This window comes from Strix uralensis, chromosome 13, assembly GCF_047716275.1.
Source record: "Strix uralensis isolate ZFMK-TIS-50842 chromosome 13, bStrUra1, whole genome shotgun sequence".
NCBI lineage: Eukaryota > Metazoa > Chordata > Aves > Strigiformes > Strigidae > Strix > Strix uralensis.
In genome coordinates, this window is record NC_133984.1 from 6,731,134 (window position 1) to 6,753,893 (window position 22,760).

A 22,760-nucleotide genomic window follows, 5' to 3' on the forward strand; every position below is an offset into this window, starting at 1 on the left:
GGTGCTGTACTGTGAGTCCTTTCCTTCTTTTAATTGTCAGTAGCTTTTATTATTCAGACCTACCTTTGATGTTAACAGAGGGTTTCACTGATGTTGGTTTCTAGAAATCAGTTTAATTTCAATAAAAGAAAAATATTTGATCTTTTCTCCATTTCTATTCCTTAAATAATTTCTGTGACAGAGTACATATATTAATAAGATCATTCATTTAACCAAGTACATGCATTAATAAGGTAAAATCGCTTTGAACCTTGGTTACTTTTTAATCTTTGTATTAGATTTAAAAGAATGAGATATTAGAATTTTTACCAATAAATTTAAATAGAAATTGAATGATTTGAACTAATGGTAGAATTAAATGGTGACGTTTCAACATGAAATATGATGATTTGGTATATTACGTTAGGTATTTTCACTTAATTTTTATGAAGAGCAGGATTTTTATGAGCAGTAATTCAGAAAAATGTGAGTCTACTTAATGGAATCATTCTCCTTAAGACTACTTATACTGACATTGTTTTTTCCCCTTCTGGTATCTTTTCTGGAATATGGAAGCTTTTTACTCATTGGCATTTCTTTCTTAGTTTCAGCCCAGACTCTGAAGAGCAACCTTGAGTCAATGAACCGTCAGATCCAGTGCCTAGAAAAAGACATTGAGAATTTCCGAAAAATACAAGATGAACACGATAAGTTTGTAGAAAAGATGAGCATATCCTTTTTGCATGTCTTCACTGGTGATCTGAACATTCAGATCGTCTGGTTAAGTATTTGCAACATTTCAAAATAAGTTTTAAGTCTCTTCTTCTATACTTTTATTCTAGCACAGAGAAAAGCATAACAGAACACATTAAATGTAAGAAAACATATAACTGGGTATAACTTAAAACATTTATAGTCAAACTTCCAAGGGGGAAACCAGATAGCCTTCTTGAAGGAAGAAGTTATAGGGACCGGTCATAAAGATGGTAGTATGGAGGGTTTTGTCCTAAAAAATGGTATTTAGTGACAATTGTTGAATCATTTCAATCTAGAAAACTATCAGCAGTGGAGTTGAGAGTATTGATTATTTTAGCTTCAGATGTGTTGTTTTTTAAAGGGGAGAGTATTAATTTTGTGAATGGTTTGTTATTTAAATTTTTTAACAGATCATTGTAGATAAAAAATATTTACATTTTCGGTACTCGAGTAATTTGTCCTTTTATTTCTGTAGCAATAGAGACTGTAGGTTCTTTAAGCACTAGTGTGTAAAATGTGTTGTGGAATACAGATTTTCTTTTCCCTTCAAAATTTTCGTATATCCATCTTTACTTTTGCTCAGATAGTTCATGTGATGTCTATTCATTCTTACTGCAACTGGGCAGAAGTCATCATTTTGTGGGTTTTTCAAAGATACAGGGAAAGAGGGGATAGATGTCTAGAGCCATTCATAGCTGCTCATCACATTTAGTAGGTGTATTTGGAAAGTAAGTTTTAGTGGGATTAATTATTTAAATGGATTCAGTGACAGAAGTTCACAAGAAGATATTTAATATCTTCTCTCTATGGATTTATTTTAAGTTTCTGACAAGACTTCAGAAAATAGATGAAGGGAGACAAGTCATGACTAAGTAGAAAATTGTTTCTTGTTACTTAAATGTTCTCTTCCACCTTGTCTTATTTGCAAGGTTAAGAGACTTGCTAGTAATCACACTTAGCAGTTCTGCTATTAAAAAAAAAAAAAACAACTTATTATTTGCCTGAGATACATTCACATCAGAAAATCTTACAATATTGCCTTGTAATTGTCTGTTTTGTCATCATGTGCGTAGGCTGAATGCTGTCAAATAAGCCCCACTTTTGTTCATAAAGGAAACCAACATATTGAAATGCACTTTTTGCAACCATGTTTTCTTGTTAAGCTTGACAGCTCTTTTTTATGGGTTATATACATTATTTTTCAGTTGTGTTGAGTAAATGCTTTGCCATTTATTGTTTTACTACCTATGCATTTACTGTACTTACAAAAATGATTGGCATCACTCAAGTGATTTGGTGAGGAAAAAATCCAAGTAGGTAATGTTTACCTTTTTCTGCTCTGCAGTTTATCACCTGAATTTCTTAAAGAAGAAGGATGGTGGTCTGACAATGCAGAAGAGCTTTAAAAAAAAAGTGCTGATGCTTTTTTGTATTGACAAAAACACAAGGATCGTATGAAATTTTTGAAAATTAGTTGTTGAAAGTCTCCTGGGCAGCCTTGCTTCAGTGCACATACATCGATGTTGCACCTAGATTACCAATTCCTGGTAATTAAAATAGGCACGCTGAACTGTAGATGTCTGACAGCTTTTATCATACTAGTGAATTCAGTGACTTGACAAGATAGATAAGACTGTAAGAAATGAACTGATTCTGCCAAAGGATTTATGTTTTCATAATTAATAGATGACCTGATAAATGGTGGTTTTCTTTTTTAGAAAGTCACCTCCAGTTATATGAAGTGATCAAATTTGTTTCTGCTTATCACTGAATATTTTTCAGTTTTCTACACTCCCGTATTTATTTTTTTTTTTAGATGGAAGAATAAATGTTATGGGGGGGAAATGACATCTTAGTCTTCAGCATGTATTGCTTTTGTTTCTGTCAGCTTGTTGAAGAATTGTTGATAGCACATACTGAGACTAGAAAGGTAAAGAATTTCAGGCTGAACATCTCTCTAAGTGCTGGAGTGTTTCAAAAAATTTGAGACGTGTCTGAACATAAATCATCTCTTAGAGTTTTAAAATACAGGAATTATACCATAATTAAAGGCATAGTTTCTCTTTCCTGCTCCTGCTAATAAACAAAGCTGTCTACTGGTAAGTGTGGATGAGACTTTCTTCAGAGAATATGAAAGTAACATTGCTCGGTAGCATAATAAGGTAGGAGATCAATTTCAATAAAAATACCATTCATTATCTTAATTCATAATAATAAATTAATATTCATAAATTAGAAGCAAATGCTATGAAAGAAATTACTTAATTTTAGGGTTTTTAACCTGTCAAAAAGATGAATAGAAATTCTACTTACATTTTAATCTAGGATTTTTTTCTTGAGTAATTTCTAAGCAGGAGAATTTGTGATTGCACTTAGTTTTTTATTTAGCACATACAGTTATTCATCTTGGTGCATACTACTTGATGTAACTCTGGAATGTTTAAAAATAGCTTAAAACTACTTCAGGAATTAAATACAAAGACAGGAAGAGCAGTACGTTACTATTCCACAAACTAAAAAATTGCAACATATTGCAGAAGTAATATGTTCAGGTGAATATACCCCACTGATTAGAAAACTTTGAATTAAAGCTGTTAGAATTAAATTAATGCCATTTTGACTGCAGTCTGCTAACTTGATACCTATCAAAAGGTTATTTTAATAGATTTTTATTAGTTACAAACTGAGGAAAGTGGGTTAATATTATCTGAGTAGTTTATGTTTAAAGGAAGACTGTAGTCAACTAAAGAAAAGAATTTGATAACAGAATCACTTTCAGTTTTACATCATTTTCTTTAGAGCTGTGCAGATATTCATGGGAACTGGTTCTGTAATTGTGTCACTGTCTTCCTGCTTAAGGGTGTCATCTTTTTTCCAATTATGATCATAAGATTCAAGGAATATAATAAATCCAGATGATGTACCTATTAGTTGATTTCCATATTTCATAAGCAATTAATAACTGCAATATATTATGATCATACAATTTGATTTCAAGTGTAATGGGACAGTCTCAGCAACTAATGCCACTATCAACTTGATACTTTTATTTTTATGATAGTATACAATCTTGACTTTAAAAGTTCAAGTAGTATAAATTCTGCCACATGTGTAATAGATTGTACCAATGATTTTTCTCTGAAATACATGTAATGATGCTGGTTTCACTCCTTGTGGTTTCAGGTTGTAGCCATCGTGATACTTTAAAAACTGTTGAAGGTTTTGGGACCTGTTTGCTAGCAGATATCTTTTCCTTCATGTGAGAATTTTTATATTGTGATCAGGTTATTTTAATTTATCTGCAATAACAAAGTAGATTCACTTCTTTATGATACTGTTTCCCAGCCTTTGCTTTGCTGTATTTTCTTAATATGCCTTTGAAATACTGATTTCAACTAAATACGTTATTTCAATAGTTTTGTTGCTTCATTGATGTGAAGAGTAAAAAAAGTAATATTATTTCTCTCTTTTTCTACATCAAAAAACTGGCTCTGTTACCACCATCATTGTAGTGGAACTTTGCGTTCAATTAGTAAACACAGTTCAAACTTACTTCCATGATCACTGGTACACAGTTCTGCATCTGGTAAGTGTGTGTCTGTGTTGTTTGTAGTAGACACTGTGGACTTTTTGAGATGGAATTACTTCTGTGGGATTCTGTCTTGCTATCATGCTAGGATTGTAGTTTGTTTGCCTTAGATTGGGATTTTTTAAAATATTTAATTGCCTAAATTTTAAGGAATGCTCACAGCACACTCTGAAGTCTGTGGGATTATGAAGCTGGTCTGTATGGTTGGCCACCAGAAATAGTTGATTTCAAACTGAGGATTGCAGCTATGCTGTAACTGAAAGCAAACTATAGTATGGTTAAAAAAAACAACAAACAAAACCCAACAAAACAAACCACCAAAAGAGATTAAAATCTTCTTTCCGTGGATTTCATGCTATATTAAATAACTTAAGTGTTATTTTTGAGACAACTTTTTCATGATCTGATCCATGACTAGAATTGTACTTTACTTGAGGAGCAAATTGTAAATAATTTCACTTTAAATGTGAGAGGTTTCTTTTATAATTAGTCCAGCTTCATGTAGCACTGGGGAGTATGATTCAACAGTTGAGAAAAGTAATTATGAGTATGACAAATCTGGCTTTCAGTCCTTGTTTTATTTCAGTGTTTATGCATCTAATTGAAGATTTTTTAAAATGGAAAACTCTGAATTTTATGCTTACTTGCTATAGCTGTATATGTTGTTTCCTTTTTAGTGATGTCTCATTGGGGATTGAGGAAGATATTCAGATTAATGAGGTTTAACTTTATTTGTTGTTAAGAAAGATTAAAGTCAACAGAATGAAAAGCTATTTCAGAGGGTGTAATGGAAAATTGTACAGAGTTATCTTATAAATTAATCTTGACTTAGAACTATAGATACATGAATAATAAATACCACCTCTTCCCTGCTCCCAACATGCACACACCCCCTGAATGACAAATGTTTATTCCTCTATAAAATAGGAGCTTTGAGCTTTGTTGTGAGGAGAAGGGAGTAGTGGCAGAGCTGGGGTGGCAGGAGGACATGCTGTTTGATCACTGGCCATCAGGCTCATCCTTTTTGTTACCATGCTAGTTAGAGAGACTGACTTTTTGCTGTGCTGCTTTTGGACAATTATGTAGTTTGTAAACCGTCTTACATTAATTTATTTATACAGTGTATCCTAGATGTACTAGTATGTCCTTAAATGAAGAATTTGTATAGCTTTTCTGTTTTTCATCTGTATCATTTACCCTAGTAAGAGATATTAACATGCCTAATCTTGTTAGAATCTTTTGCCTACCAAAGCAATAAATGGTGCCACTTGGTTTTCTAACTGATTGCTTACATGTGAAGAATTAAAAGCTTATTTTGAAAGAATTGTGAAATTAAGGGAACTATGAATGAAAGAACAAAAATTACTGCAGATAAAAATTTTCAAAGCAGTGTGTGTTCATCTTATCAGTAAACAGAACAGCGGTGATTTGTGAACTAATTTTAATTTTCAGAAAGGAATGCCATTCATTAACAGAATCCTTTTTATGAAATAAAAAAGCTGCCTTCCTGAAAGGCATATATTCTCACTTGATACGTATTTATGTTCATAGTTCTAATAATGACTATTGCTTCACAACTAAATATGAGTTTTATTAGTTCCTTACTTGATATACTTCAGCTGTAATGAAATGATCTGGGGAGAAGTCTACTTTAAGTGTGTGTGGGACTTTTATGCACTGAAAATGTGAGATAGTTAATGTGCACTAAACATCAACTGGTAATTCTCCTGTACAAACCACTGTACTGCAGAATCTCTTAGAGCAGGCCAGTAGGGAAGAAACAAATATACTTTCAATCAGAGTCTCAGCATCTGGAAATGGTTGTGAAACTTTTTTTTTCTCAGAGTGACTGAGCAGCAGGACATCATTTACACACTGACACAAAGTGCTGAAAGAATGTTAATGGCATTAACACTCTTGTCATCTGTTAACACTTGGGATTTCCTCCTAGCTTTGTTACAGAAAAATAATTCACTTAGTGTTTTGAGATGTCATTTTTAGGAAAGCCTGGTTTTGTTTTTCAGACGATTTGAAATGCACTGGTGCCTTCATATCTGCATGAGAACTTACATTAATATCTGAATTTGCTCATAACAAGGGGCTTGTTAAAAATAACCCCAAAGGGGGAAAATCTCTAGTAACGTTTGTATATGCCTGTACGTTTGAAGTAACTATCTTTTACCTTGTATCCGTTTGTATGTGTTTTTAAATGTTGAGGCATTTTTCACTACTTCGGAAAAGAGAACCATTCAATGATTTTTCAAATTCTAGGTCATGTATAATCCTTAGGACAATTTTATTCATGGGCCTTTTCTTGCGATATTTATATAAAGTTTTTGTTCTTGCTATCTACTAAATTGACATTTGAAAACACTTTCATTGGAAAGTGCAATTCTTGACTAAAAGAGGTATTTGGGGAAAACAATGGTTATTTATCCAGATAAAATACTTTTCCTAAATAGTGTCTAGGGAAAGAAGATCTACCTTACTGAAGTCTGCACATCAGTAAGTTTTTTAGAATTTTTTTTCAGACTTCTCAAAGGACCTGGTTCTTATCCACTCCCTACTTCCCTCACTTTCTGTCTTCTCCCCGCACACCCAAGTGAGAAAACCTTTGTTGTCCAAAAAAAGTCAGTGAAAAAGCACTTTATGTAGCTTGAAAGTTATGGAGTATTAAGTTATGTGATGAATAACAAAGGAGGAGAAAGACCTGGCTTCTAGATGTATCATGGGTTTTGGTTTTCTTTAAGTTGTTATACGAATGTAGTCAGGGTGTTTCGTTACTCTTGGTATTGAGCATTTGTTTAAAGTTAAGCCTTCTGCTTACAGTTAAAAACAAACTCCAAGGAACAGTCAGTAGAAAGCACCAGGGAATAAAGCCCTCTTTAAGAAGACTTATGAGTGCATACAGTGGAAGGACATGAAAGAGGAGTGATTTATTCTGGTTTGAGATCAAAATGTCAGCTGTTCTAAGTCTTACCTCAGAAAAAATTAATACATGATTAAATGCTTAGTCAAGCAATTTTTTTAATGTTTTCAACCATCAATTTTTAGTCTTTCTTGCTAATATAGAGAAACAGAACACATAACACAATATTCATATTATTGATATTGTTTGTAAATGAGTAAAGGCTAGAAACAATGGAACTTTAAAATCAATTTTTTTTTCCAGTAGGGAAAAATGGACTACTTCAAGCTTTACTCAACTCTTGATTTATTTGATTCTTAAGAGGATCGGTTGAGGCCATCATTATGGTCTATTTTGTTATCACTCATGAAACAATTATGAGCTTGTTGAAACTTTAGGATCTTGCTTAATGTCAACAAATTATAATGAGCATCTAGTAGTAGTGCTGGTATTACAGCATTTAATAAGACTTCTCCTATTTGGTATTGATTACTATTTAAGAATATATAATTTTTGTAATTGTTTGCATTTAAGTATCAGCTAAATTATTTTTTCAAAAATAAACTTGTGATTAATTTCCCTTCCTATTAGTAACATAGAAGAAAACCCCTATTTTTTCTAAATTAAAATAGTAAGTGGAAGAAAAAGAATTTGTGCAGCCTACTGGAGGTACAGCACAGCAAAGGAATAATTAATTTGCTGTTCAACCTTTGGTTTATGGAGTTCTCTGTTTAAACTGTATCTTGTCTTGTTTCAATATCTTTTTATTGTGGTTTACAAGTTTCAAGAGAGCAGAAAAGACCTTCTAAGGTCTTACCTTCCTGGTAAAGAGAGACATTATGGTTGCCTTATTCATAAGCAAGTATGTGCAGTATATTAGAAATAAAGAGATCAGTAAATAATTCTCTTCAGTTGAAAGCTCTGTGGTTCCTTTTCACTTTCTGTCTGAGGAGAGTGCAGCCAAAAATACTATGTTAAATAAAATGTAAAATCATCCTGTATGTTGGCTATTTCTATGCCGATTTACTATTTGACTTCTGATTCTTACAAGCCCATAGAAACTAACGACAACTGCTCAAGTACGAATGTGAATGGAATTAATTTTGAAGCTATGATTCTGTTGGGCTTCCTCTAATCACTCTCATTTCATTTTTCTGTTCTAGTCAAATGTGTAAAATAACAGAAAGGGAAGGGAGAATGCAATCGACTAGAGAAAGACTGGAGGAAAATATAGTAAGAGAAGAATAGAAAGTGGCCAGTAGATGTAAGGATGAAGATTGAGACTCCAGATGTTGAGATAAGGGGTACTGTGTCAGAATGACAAGGTTTAGAAATACTCTTATTAGTGGCAGGAAAAGTTCAAAAAAAGATGCAAATTATTTCCTTCCGCCTACACCCTGAAAGGTACAAATGTGTTTTGCTTCTTTGTAAGCCGTTCTTCGTATGTGCTCAGTACTTTTTAAATGGAAAATGCTCTAAGCAGTAGATATAAGTCCTATTATGCTGTACATCTGTAGCTTTGCAATTCATTTTATACTTAAGGTGGGTTTTTTTTCTTTTGTGTGTCTTTAGAATTGCGATTGTACAGATTAATGTGTAGGCCTGCTTTTGACTGTAAGTAACTTTTCCTCCTGTTTGATGTTCAAGTTGTCTAGATATCTGTTATTCTAGTGCATTTTCAAGTATGTAAATTATTCATGTTGCAAGGAACTTTTTGCAGTAGGATGTACATTTAAGTACTAGGAATACCATTTTTTCCTTCACTACACACTTGGGTCAATTTAAATTCATTGTTAATGAGATATTAAAGTGCTTTTATGAACTTCCACCTTTTACTACATATTCTATGGGCTTTTTACTCAAATTTGCTTAGTTGATGATGAGCAAAGGGAAAAAAAAACCTGTGGTAGGTGTACATTAAATTTTGCATCTGGGATGCTCTGTTCTAAGTTCATGTACCTCTAAGAAAGGTAAATTTGTGACTTCAGTATCAAATTTGAAATTCCATTGAGTTGCTTGGTTGCTTGACTGACAGCCACCAAATGTGTATGTCCCAAATTTGCATTATTGTGTGTTGCACCAAATGCAAGAAAAGAATCACTAAAATGCAGTTTTGAAAAGAAAATTAGCAGTTTATCGTTTTATAGGAGGTTACATTTAAAAACCTTTTATCTCTGAACACTGGCATCATATTTAGATGGGTATGCTAAAGGAGCCAAGACACACTTGATTAAACTGATCGTGCTTGTAATTCCTAGAAGTACATCTGAAGGTCTGACGTATTTCATCAGCACAGGCAGAAAATCCCACTTCCGAAAGCACTGTGGTACAAGACAGGAAGAATTAGTACATACATGTAATCTGCTTTTCTTTTCCAAACTAGCAGCTTTTTTAGAAAATTCGGGGCATCAATGAATAAAGTGTTTTCTTTTTCTGTTTTTGGATTGCTAATTATTCAAGCTCATAGGGTTCAAAATGCTGCTGAGATGTTATCAAAGAACTGACGCTGCCAGGTTCAAAATCAGATTATAGGCAATTTGTGCTGTGTTTAGTTATGTCTATTCAATTGACGTTATTAAGCTAGGGAAAAGAAAGACTACTATTTGATGTTGTTGAGCTCAAATGTACTTAAGTTGTTTACTTAGACTTTAGAGACTGTGTCTTCCCCAGCATATAAAATGATCTGCTTGTGCAGGCTAGTCCTTTTATAGGTACAAGTTTAAAAATTAGTTAATCAGCAGGTCAGAAATACATCTGGGACCTATTGCAGTTAGAAGGCACAATAACAGAAACACTTCTGAAGACCTCAGTCCTGAGCAGCACAGCAATACTCAGAGACAATCCCAGAAGCTGTAGGGGTTTTTTTATTTTTTTAGGAGATCATCTTGTCCAGTGGCAGCCATAATATAACTTTTGCTATTCAATTTCATTTTCACTGAGAAATGTCAATATGGCCTTGTGGCATTTACTAATCCTTTCACTTACCTAATTTTTCACCCTGAAAAAAAGTAATTAATTCCCCACTAAAATTGCTGTGAAATATTTGCATGACTGGTGTCACATTTCGTATGACTAAATATTTGTCATGAAGGTCAGCAGATACCGTTGAATTAAAAAGTTAAAGATGGTGTTTCTGCTGCATTATTTTCCCATTGTGTTTGCTGTAATACGAAGCAGATGAAGTTTTTTTACTATCCAAATAGAATGAGTCTCCTTTTCTGGTCGTGACTGAAAACTGGTTTGGTTTGTTATTTAATACGGTAAATGGTGGTGTTGCTAGTTTTCCGAAATAAACCTCTTCCTAAATAAGTGGGAAAAATCAATCAATTTGTCATGGTGCTGTTAGAGTCCTTATTGGGAGTTCTAGGAAATATTATGTTTTACAATTTCAGAATTGCTATACATGTTTTTATATTAGCCATTTTAAATGAAACTGTTTTCATTCATTTACTAATGTCCTTTGAACATCCATGGTTACTAAGCTGCAACCCTTGTAGAAGTAGAGAGACTTCCCAATTAAAGATGAATTTAACCTTCTAGAAAAAAAACTTTATCTTCCTGCTTGGTCAAGTCTAGTCTTCCTACTTGAGAGACAGTATAACATTAAGTACGTTTTCCTTAAACTGTTTCTTTGACAAAAGAGGTTTGAGGAATGAAGGAGGTTTGAGCATACTTTTAGCTTTCATTTTGATGTCCTCTGCTTTATTTCCTCTGAGTAAACGTGATACGAAGAGATATGTGAGAAATAGTGGTAGAGGAAACTGTCAGTCCACCTTCTACATTGAATCTGTAAATTTAAACAGACTGTGTGGAGTTACAAGGGTGTCTTACAGGGTATGTGGGGTAGCAGGTTCATCTTGAGGCAGATTGAACATGCTGTGCTATCAGTTGCAACTCTAAAGCCATCTTTGTTTTACTACGTCTCTTCCTTAGCTTTAATGAGGCACACTGAAGCTTTCTGAAATACATGTGGGAGGCAGGGGTTAATCAGTAAAAAGTCAAGTATGAAATTTTCCTTAAGGTATGCTGAAATTCTGTGTTTTCCTCTGGTGCACTATGCATCAAAAGAGTGGTTAGTCTGTTTTTATTACGTACTGTCAAATAGCAGAGATACTGGTCAGATATTTCATATTGTTTAATTTGATACAGTCTGTGTGTTGATCAGTGAAGCAGAATTTGGAAAACTTGAAATTGGTCAAGTCTAATCTCGCAAGATTCCAGATGTTTATTTTTGTCCTAATAGAAGTTTTTAATGATACTTCACTGTGCTTTTGCTTGATACCTGGCTTTGGTACCTTACTCTACTAAACATATTGCTACTTATCTTTTGTCTATGCTCTTAAGGCAGTCTGTAGTCTCTGATGCTGATCTTGTCTCAAAGCAAATCAATTTTCACATAACTGGTCAAGCACTGAAACAATGATTTAGTAATCTCTCTTTTTTGGTTTATATGAAATTTTGTTCATAAAAGAATAGAATATCTGCTGATCAATTATGCAGGCCTGTGTAGAGTTCCTTTTTCAACAAGAAACATATAGATATTAAAATACAGGAACATAAAAGAAGGAACAAAGCCAGGTACCAAGCAAAAGCACAGTGAAGTATCATTAAAAACTCCTATTAGGACTGTCCTTATGAAAACTGTACCTTAAGCCAGACCAAAAGTTAATGTTTAAAAATACAGGAATTATGAAAAATGATAAATGAAAATAGTGTTATACAAAGCAGACTATCAATTTTCTTTCTGACAGTATGTTTCTACCTGAAGATCTTCATTTCTTTAAGAAGGAAAGCCCTAATGTGGGTGGACATAAAATTATATTGACTTCTTTCATGTTGGGCTATTCTAAAAATCCTGTGAACAGGAGTGTACAAAACAACTGTAGGTTCCACTATAGTATGAATAAAGGGAGAAATTGGAGAATGTTACAAATGGGGAGGTGTAATGATATGCAATGGGTAGCTGTGTGGCAATTAAGAACTTCAAATAGCTTATTTTTCTAGTTTCTATTTATTGAAAAACATGCATTCTGTGAATTGTATAGTACAGACTTTTGTAGGTTATCTGTTTAAATCCAGACATTTGACTATAGATTTGTGCTGGATTTTTTGTTTCTTTAATCCTCGAGATTATGTAGATTTACCACATGAGGGAGCTCCATTCTGTTCTGCACCTGGAAGAATTGCGCATCTAGAATTGTGCTTCAAAGCTAGTACTGAATAAAATTGAGTGAGGATTTTATACAAGAAAGGAGAAAAGTATAAAAATGTTGCTGAAATGCATTTTTAGAGTATATGTTGGCTAACTAGTGAGAGAAATTTTTGACAGTAATCTACATAGACACATGAAAAATTATGCAGGAGGAAAAGCCTGCTTGTTTAGGAGATTCTAAAGAATAAAATTCTATGAACAAAAATCTAGTTAAATACATAGAAATCTAAAGGCTTCTTGATTGTGAATAATTGCCTGTGGGAAACTGCTTACATCCTTAAATTTATATTAAACCACGTTGTCCACATCACTGAAAGATATTTTTGTAAACAACTGTGCACTACTGGAATGATAATTCATTAGAGATCCATTGTCTGATTATTGTATGTTTATTTTAAAATCTCAAATTAAAGGGAGAGTGCACTCTATAAATCCCTGGAGCTGCAGCATTAGATATCAAAATCAAACTGTCATGAGAAATTGCTTTATCAAAAATGTTGGTGTTGATGGAACTGTTTTTCCCCTCTCCCCTTCTCCAGTCCCCAAAAAGAAATTTAAAGAACCCTTTTTGGAGGGGAAGGATGTAATTGAGAAAGTGTGTGGGGTTTTTTTGTTTTTGTTTTTTTTTAAAGCAGTCTATCAGAGTATAGGAAATGTTCATTTCAGATCCTGATTGCCCTGTGATTATGCTCTTTACTTTTCTGTCTGACCAGAATATTTGTTCTTCTTTTATTTGTAATTCCTTTTCCTCCTTGATTTTGAACATCTAGGCTCTTGAAATACACGATCTGAACTTTTTCAGATTTCTAAAAAAAAAGAAATTAGGACTTCTGACATTGCTGCATTAAAGGAAACCTAGAAATGTAAGAAGTCACTTCTCTTTTCCTTCCCTACACTTCACCAGAAAGCTTTATCTAGATGAAGTAACCATCAGATCTACTGATTGAAGCTTGTTTAAAACAGGGTACAACTGGCAGCTCAAACATACCTCTCTTAATTAAATCCAGATGAAGTGAGGAAAAACTGCATGATCAAAGAGAAAGTGAATGTGGTTGCAGTTTCTCTGAAAGATTTAGGGCACACAAAGCTGTAATTATTGTTTAAGGCATCTCATTGTGTGTTCCAAAGCTAATATAATATTTCTAGGAGTGACTACATTACTGTGGCTTTGCTGAAATAGGTATCGACAACTATTTTTTTTTTAATTGTTGTTAGAACATTGTTTGTCAATGCTTTGTGTTATTTGAAACAGTCACAATTAATTTGAATATAATATGCAAAACAAATTTTGCAGAATCATTTTGTTTGTACTAGCTGCGTTTTAGTTGTTTTCTTCCTTGTTTTTATTCACCTAAACAGATTTTTATCTAATTGTTCTCCAGGGAAGGTATTCTAGAAATCCATTACTCTTGCAACATTTTCTGTTGATATATTCTTCACTGTCATGTCTTCTGTGTTGCTTTCTAATTAATGCATGAATAGTGATTATAATTAATTGTTTGCCACCACAAAAAATGAGAGAGATTTCAGCTTGAAAAAAATTAGATACCACTCTTCATATTGTTTCAAATTGTTTCTAAACTAAAATACCGCAAATGAGAATTAAGAACTAAATTATTTCTTTTGCAAAAGGTGCTAGAGAAGCCCCTGCATAAAGTATGTAGGGAGTGACTAATTCTCAGACTTCTTAGTATGGGATTCCAGGCAAAAATGTGATCCTAGACTTTGAAGGATCTGAGCAAAGATCTATGAATCTTGTACAAGTATAGGTAAATAACCTGTAAACCATTACCAAGCTGGAATAATAAACTGGAGAATCCTTTACAGTAATTTTGTAAGACTTTTTGCCTTTCTTCTGTCCTGTCATCTAGTATCCGTTGTTCTAGCACTCCTATCAGTTACCCACTCTTCATGCCGTTGTCAAGCTGAAGTACGTGCTGTAAGTCTAAAAAGGCTTAAGATCTGCAAGGAAAGATGGTGAAATACTTAACCAGTATAGGCTGGGTGTGAAGTTAATCTCTATACCTATGCCTGTCTATTTTGTTCTTTATCTGGTATAATTTTTTTCCCTTATTTTTAACAGTTCTCCCTACTTCCATTTCAGAACAAATGAAGCTAAATAGTCCACCTCTTTCATTCATGAATGGCATTTTGCCATTCTCTTAAAAGGATGTTTTTCACCTGTCAGTGTCAGTAAATTCAGTTCCTCTCAGCATGTTTTTGCAAAAGCAGTTTCAAAATTCTGGTGACTTCATCAGTGGAAATAAAGCTTTGTTTTTGACAGGATGAAAGGTTTGTTTTGATTTCAGGAGTTCTAGAGATTTTAGAAATTGTTTTGATCTTTGTTTTCTGTGAAAAATGAGAGTATGGATTTTGGGGATTATTTCCCTGTTACAAATATGGAAAAAAACCCCAACTGTCTTTTTCTCACAATAAAACTTGGGTTTAGATTGATTAATGTTAATAACTAGCTTTAATTTTGGAGGTTTTCAATTTTTTAAAAAGTATTTTTATTTAAGATAGGCAAGATTTTCCCTTCTCTCTAGCCTGTGGGTTTATAAATGCTTCCTTTTATGTGTTCTGTTTGAGGAGCCAAGTGCTCTTACTTACTTTTAAAGCTTTCTTCTTCATGCTACCACAGGAAATGCCTAAATCAGCATCTAAGTCTTCAAGCAGACTTTTCCAATATAAACCAATTTAAGAAACAGCCTGTGGAGTTCTGTTCCTTGGACTGAATATTTTCTAAAATAGACCCTTGTTTATCAGTTTTTGTCTAGATAGTTCCTATGGGTCTTTCAGAGATATGAGCACTGGTCTTTGCATTCAGATTAACAGAAGTATAAATAAAAAAGGCAGTATTGAAATTATGTTGACATAAGCTTTCTCTTGTGCATAGTAAAGTGGTGTATGTAGAATCAATGGAAGTAGTCTTTTCATTATTGAGAAGTTTGAATGCATGAAAATTAGGAATTGATATGATTGCTTAGAGCTAGGAGTAAGTAAACATTGATGGATTTTCCTAGCGTTTATCAAGATGAAAGTTTTATTGCCATTTAGGGACAAGTCAGAAAGCCTCATCTTAATTAGCATGAATTTAGCATGATTCTGCACTTCAGGGAGACGGAACAGGTCACAGCTAGCATTGTTATCAGGTGGTTATGATCGTACTGTGCTTCATTTTCATGAACACAAACACTGAAATAGTGTCTGTACACAGTGTATTAAATAATTCTGACCGTTAATGACTTCTTCAAGTACTGATGTAGTGAAGGCCAAGGGGAGAAATAGAACTCTTGACTATATGATAACTGAGAAACAACTGTTCCTTTGTGTGGTTGGGTGTTTTTTTGTTTGTTTTTTCTGGGCTATTCTGTCAAATGCTGAATGATGAGGTAATTTGCTTTGTAATGAGAAAGAAATTCTCACACTGAGCTTTTTATGGGTATTTTATTAGTGAATCTTTAAGCTCTTCAGAAGTACACGATATTGTGTAAACAGATAAAAATGGGACTCCTTCTGTGGGTCTTGGTTTCTTTGGGTTCTCATTTGAGTAGATGAAGTGTGTTGCAATGAAGATTTCTGCTTGCCTTTTTTTTTTTTTTTTTTTTTTTGCAAAGGCTTTCAACGGGAGGAAAAGATTAGGTATATAATTATGATTCATAATTATCTGTGTGTGCTCCAGAAGTCTTGTCTTCTGTGTAGTCATTGAGATACATTATGTATGTAGTGTGAATGATAAAATTGTTAGCATCTGTTTACATACTGATAGCAGATGAAAATAAAGCTATCAGTGTAAATGACTTACTGTTATTAAAGCTGAATTTCTGTCTTCAGCTAATAACTTCTGTTTGTGTTTCTCCAGTTCAATTCAAAGAATGCTCTATTATGAATGAGCTTGGAGATTAGAAACTAAGAGCCCTGGTACATCCTTCATTGAAGATGATGACACTGTTGAATCAAACTTTCTCTTCTAGCTATATAAAACATATTTTTAACCTCTTTTGGCAGTTCCTTGATCCAGAATCCTGTTCTACAGTGGTATGCAAGAGTTTTGAAGTGACAGAATGCAGTTTGTGTGGTTGAAATATTTTTAGTAAATTTTCCACTTAATGGTAGTTGTTTGGAAATAATTACAAAAATATTTGTGTTGTTGTTGAAGTGTATTTCTTAAATAATAGTAGTATATAAGTGTACCTGTGGGGGGCAAAAAAAGTGTTTTGTTCTGTGAACAGTGTGTGGCACTGGATTAGCAAGAAGTTTACTTACGGTTTTAATTTCAGTTGATCTTGCCAATGAAGCATGGGTTTGGTTCTTTTTTTGTAAAGTCAGACAATGAGATGACTTAAGTCTGGATAGGAAGCTAACTCGAAATTAGTGCTGATAAACAAACTCATTTATTTGGTCCTTATACTTGCTTATCTTATCTTGTGACATTCTGATGATGATGAGAATAATCCATTTTATTGAAAGCCGAGTTTAAATAATAATGGCCATGTGATTTGTTGAAATAATTAACTATTCAGCAAGGTAATTTTAAAACTGGATGTTTATATTTCACAGTGAGGATTCTGACAGCTGGTTTGTTCTTGATGTTTTATGTTTCTCTTCAACAGTTCTCATAATCTGATTTAATTTTGTCATGCTTGGAGTGGGAAAAGCTATATTTGGGTAAATACGGTGTGTAAAATTTATTTGTAAATTTGGAATTTTTTTAATGGAACGAAGTTGCATTATATATCCAGTTTAGAGGGAAAGAAATTGTTTGAGATGTTATATTTTGAAGTTGAAATTATGTATAAACAGGGTAACCAAAGTCATATTCATTTGGATTTCCCAGAATCACAGAATGGTTGAGGTTGGAAGGGACCTTTGGATGTCATCTTGTCCAACTCCCCTGCCCAAGTTGGACCATCTAGATCAGGCTTACAGAACTGTGTCCAGATGGCTTTTAAGTATCTCCAGAATTCCATAACTTCTCTGGACAACCTGTTCCAGTGCCCAATCACCCTTTTAAGCTCAGTTTGGCTGTACTCAACACTTGACTCACGCTCAGAAATGTAGACGGCCAAATACGCATTAGGTTATGAATTTCCATTAAAGTTCTGTTAGATATAAATGCAGACCCCTCTGAGGAAGCAGTCTTTTCTGCTGGTTTCTTGCCTGCTGTACCGTACACTTCGTTTCCTTTTGTTGCTAATTCCTTACTGCTGAGGATGTCAAGTGCCACCTATGAATAAGGTTAATTTGTAAGCAGATCTGGTGATCCACACATAGATATTAGTTAAATGCAGCATTTATAATGAGTGGTGTCATGAATGTTTTTTAATCCCACTCTTATATGCTTTATCTAGTACATCATAAAGGCACACAAACAAGAATCAGCTGTTGTGTGATTATTTACATAATTCTTTCTGCCTAATTAATTCTCCCCCAAATATGTCTTTTCAGGCTCCAACAATTTTACTTTCAAGCTTTTTGAATAGGCAGTTTTTCATCACATTTATGAATTTTCCCACAGTGTCTGCAGTAACTTGTTATGGATTGAGCTGACTGACAATTAGTTAACAGAAGTAAAACTGACTTTGATTTCCTCAAACTAGAATACACAGTAAAGATAACAGACTGATTTTTATACCATTAAAATGTATGTACTCTGCACTGGATTAATAACAAAGTTCTAACTTTATCAAAACATCAGTTATTGGTATGTTAGTTGTTCCAGATATTCCAGCTGTGTCTGTCCCTTTAAAGAGCTACAGTGTGTACTCGTATCTCCAGAATAATAATGGAGTTGTTATATGCGACTGCATTCCCTCCTGCTTCGAGTACTGCTGATATTAATTCCATAGTTCTGCTCAGGACAGGAGAGAAACATTCAAACATATAATTTGTCATGGAAATTTTAATAAGCCAGTTTTAATTAAACTGTATTATCTGAGACACAGAACATTCTGATGGAAATTGTCGATTTTCAGAACAGTAAATGAGTACTCAAGAGTTTGGAATAGCTAACAGAATAATAAATTACTTCAAATTGTAAATTTAGTAAAGCATGAAAGAATACACATTGACATATTTTCAGTCTTGCAGTGTTTAGGATTATAAAGGCTCAGAGCTTTATCATTGCATAATGACATAGATCATGGATATTTTGCACTCAGCTCAGATTTATCAATCTGCAATTTAAAGGTAACAAACAAAACACAGTATATTTTTCAAAAACACATTATTTTAAGGAAGAAAGTTTTTTTGCATTGGAAAGAGTGATTTAACAGTTTGCCTATCATAAATTATAAATTATTATTGATGATAATTTTTATCTAAAACCAGTGTGTCATATAAAATCTAACTGTAGAATCAAACAGTTACAAATGCACCTAAAAAGACTGATGTGGACAAGTTTAAAGGAAATCATATGGAGATTTATAATGAAGCCACATTTCTGTTTTTTTAATGATGCTGTGCTGTCTTTTGAGAACAGGTTCTGTCTCTAATGAATATTAGGATCAGTGTGTATAGTAGAATAAGAAACATTGATACATTCAGTAAAACCGAACGTAACTGCAAAGTAAGTAGATGAGATATTTAAATAAATAAAGTTTAGGTGGCTTTTGCTTTCCACATTCCTAGAAAATCCCAGGCTGATTTTTTGCCTCCTCATTATAGTGCTAATTTATATAATATGCTAAATACATTGATTCTTTCCCTTTAGGTTGAGTACATTTATAAATGAGAACATCTTCCATCTCTAGTCCCAGTGGGCCCTTATTTTCTTTTGTCCTTGTGTTTTTGCTCTCTATTAGACGTTAATCCATCTGTAGCATAATGCCAGCTGCCTCTTTCTTATATGTTTTTTTTTGTGTTGACACAAGCTTTTGAGAATCAAGCGTTACATGGAAAAATTTCCCAGTGGAATGCTGCTTTCACCTGTTTTCAGCTTCCTGTAACCAGTAGCTGGAAGGACATGTCAAAAAGAACTTCTGTGCAGCCTTTGAAATGCTTTTGGAAAGTGTTAAGAAGTTTCTGGCAGGTTTCTCCTTTTTGTTTGCAGAGCATTCTTTCTTCTTCTGGAGGTATCAAAGACATCAACTCTGTGGTCTGTTTGTTTTACTGTTTCAAACCTGTGGTGAACATCTCTTAAATTCCATTTTTATAGGACTGTAACTGTATGCCATGGAGAGGGGCCTCCTGAACTGCTGGAACACCGGTGCATTTTTTATCATTATAGTTAAATTACCAATGTTCTTTTTACTGTGGCATATTTATTGTTGATGAATGCCAAGCTGTCAGTATTGGCTTTCGTTTTCTTGTAAATGCTGACAGTAGTAGGTGCTGCCTTTGGGCAAGTGAGTTTTTGTGTGTTCAGGTACTTTATTAACTGTTATTCAAGTTATTGATACAGTGATGTGAAATTCATAGCAGACATTGTGGTAGAAGTGATGTCTTTCTCTCCAGCTGATTTCTTTACCTTGATTTCTCTGATCTTTTTTTCTCTGGAAGAAACCGTTAGAAAGCCTGGAAGTATACCATGGTAGTGGTCATAATATGGACATAAAGAATTTAATTCTTCTATTGATGGTAATTAGTGGTTCTTTATCTCTGACATAATGTGGTAGTATAGTGTCATGGCAACATTTGTATCCATTGTTTGCTTAATTAAGTGAAATAATTTAGGCATTGCATTGAAATGCCAGCAAACTGTAGTTACCCAATCATATTTCAAAGTGTAAAAAATCATTGATTTACTTAAAGAAATTTTCAGTCATTACAGCTGACTTTGTACAGCCGACTTTGTACAGCCATACTAATATTTACCTGTGTTCTGATACTGATACTACAGTTAATATTCTCAGTCCAGAAATCCTACCCATCTAGGTATCTATTTTTTTTTTACCTTTCTGGTGCAGGTCATTGTCAGGCAAACCACAGAATTGGAGGGAAGGTTTATTTGGCAGCTGTCATACAAACACACACAAAAAAATCCTTGAAAGAAAGAAAAGAGAAAAAAAAAAAGGGAAAGAATTGTGGAGGTTTCTCAGATTCTCTTTTACTCTTTAACAGTAAGAAGAGACAGGAAAAAGTAGAATTAGTAGATACCTGAAATTTTGTAGCAAAAGTTAATAAAGCAATAAGAATAATGGGAGTTAACAGTCTGCATTTACCTGTATCTTTGTAATCTAAAAGACATGAAGTTTTCTTTTGTTACTTGTTTGCATTTTAATTTTCTTTAGAGTTCTTTAGAGACATGGCACGCATGGTAAAAAATGTATTGCTAACTTTTTGGTACTGGTTACTGAACAATGCTTCATTTATTTATTAATTTCAGGGTGATGTGTTAAAACCCATGAAATAAGTAGCACTTCCAGAAGACACCTGTAAATGTTAAACTGAAATAACACTTCTTCAAAAATTCAAAGCTGGCACTTAGAAAATCTCAGAGTAGTTTTGTGTAGTTGCCTTCTGCAGTAGTATTTAAAAGAAAAAAGGAAATGGATTAAAAGGAATAAACTTTCATTTACCTAGTAACTGATAAAATAAATATTTAAAAACTTCAGTAAGGATTGTATGTACAGAGTTGCCTAGATGGTGCTTAGATATGGTTCTGTCATTGCAGTGGTGTATTTCTTAATCTTAGTAAAGCAATAACTCTCTGTATATTCAGATGTACAAACCCATTTTTCTTGGTTTATGTGGAACTTGGGGAGACAGGTATGGTACAGAAGATGGAAAAATGTTTCTAAGTGGGTTTTTTTGGGGAGGGGGGTTGTTTGGGGTTTGGTTTGTTTGTTGTTTGGGGTTTTTTTAACTTTTCAAATAATAGTGTTTGCAGTAAAGTCAGGATAGAATTTTCCTATGAATATGAAAGGAACTAAAGAAAATGTGTATGTGGAAAAACAAGCTTGTGAATAAAGTGATTTCTCTTAGTTGAATAAGCATCTTAACACTTGATGGTTTGGTGATTTTTGTTTTGGTTCATAATAGTAAGAATGAAACCTTGCTTACAGTTTTAAAATGAGCACTCATTAAAGCTTTATATTAATGAAAACTGTTGGAATTAAGTATTTCAATTATGCAAAGTTTAGCTTAGTTTTTTTCATGAAATAGCGTAGGCAAGTATGGCTTTGCTCCTCTGGAATTATTGTGTTGACTAAGTCTTTGCAATGACTTGAAGTAGAACATTTCAAGGTGATGTTTCAAGTTACTAATATTTCCCAAGTATGAGGATCGTATGAAGTATATATAGTGTGACAAAGTAACTTTGTTAATATGACATGCTATATGACTAGAAACTTGTCTCTACAGAACTGACTTGTTTTCTTCAAAATTAAATATAGTTAAAATACTCTTTTCTCCCTTTGCTCATCATATGCATCCATCTTACCAACACACTTTTGTCTTACAAGCCAGCTGTTAATGGTACTTAAATAAAAATGTTGAAGTTACAGTATATGTTTCTACAGAGTTACTTTGAAATATCTTCTAGTTTCAGTAACACTACTGGGTTTTTTAATTTTTATTGCATACTGTTGTTATTTCTCATGTTCAGTGTGCAACCTGAATGGAGAATTTGACTCTGGGAGCTTTGTCTCAAAGAATCTGCAATGTTCAAAGGTTTTTTCTTTCAGATTTTTCAGTCATTTTTAGTATATTAATTGGGTTTTATATTATATGAGGTTGTTTTTAAAGGAACCACAGATACAATTTGTATAATCATATACCTTCATGGGGGTTTTTTTTAGTATTTTTGTTGAGTTTTTCAAGACAGTAATCTGCTGACTCTAAGGCAATTAATGTTTTTCTAAAATTCTTAGACTGTGCTCAATTATTCAGTATTATGCCGTTATTAGCTATTTAATGTATTCTTGCCATTAAACTTTCATTTCCTTTTATACAGTTAAATGTCATTGAAGACTGAACTATACCAAGTTTGTCTTGTATTAAGATGAGTCGTTCAACACTCCAAGCTTGAAATTCTAACCAAGCAGGTTAATCTTCATTTCAATAAACTGAAAATATAGGTATTACTACTGTGCACTGCTATGAAACCATATAGCTGGATATTACTGTTCCAAAATCTCCATATTTATATATTAAGAATCATCACATTGTTGGTTTCTACTTTTTGCCATTCTAAATTAACATTATAAGCTAACGAAAGAATACAACTTCCTTTTTATGCTTCTGAGGCTTTAATGAAGAAGGGAGGATTACTTAGAAAGTAAGTTTCTTAGGAGGAAAATTTGTATTACATAAAGTTTTTGATCATACTTTTAAGGTCCAATTGTTAAATTACTATTTACATACCTACCCTCCCA

The 22,760-nt window shown here is 33.3% G+C and overlaps 1 protein-coding gene across 7 annotated transcripts in view; it reads left to right on the forward strand.

Moving 5' to 3' along the window:
• The window catches only part of DIAPH2 (diaphanous related formin 2), a 247,801-nt gene that overhangs the window by 122,215 nt on the left and 102,826 nt on the right, over nucleotides 1-22,760 (forward strand). For all 7 annotated transcript variants that reach the window (XR_012630786.1, XM_074883124.1, XM_074883127.1 and 4 more), the window contains one exon: nucleotides 585-708. Coding sequence is in view for 6 of the 7 variants with exons in the window: in XM_074883124.1 (XP_074739225.1) it covers nucleotides 585-708 (124 nt within the window). In the remaining variant the exon portion in view is untranslated. The remainder of the gene's footprint in view (nucleotides 1-584; nucleotides 709-22,760) is intronic.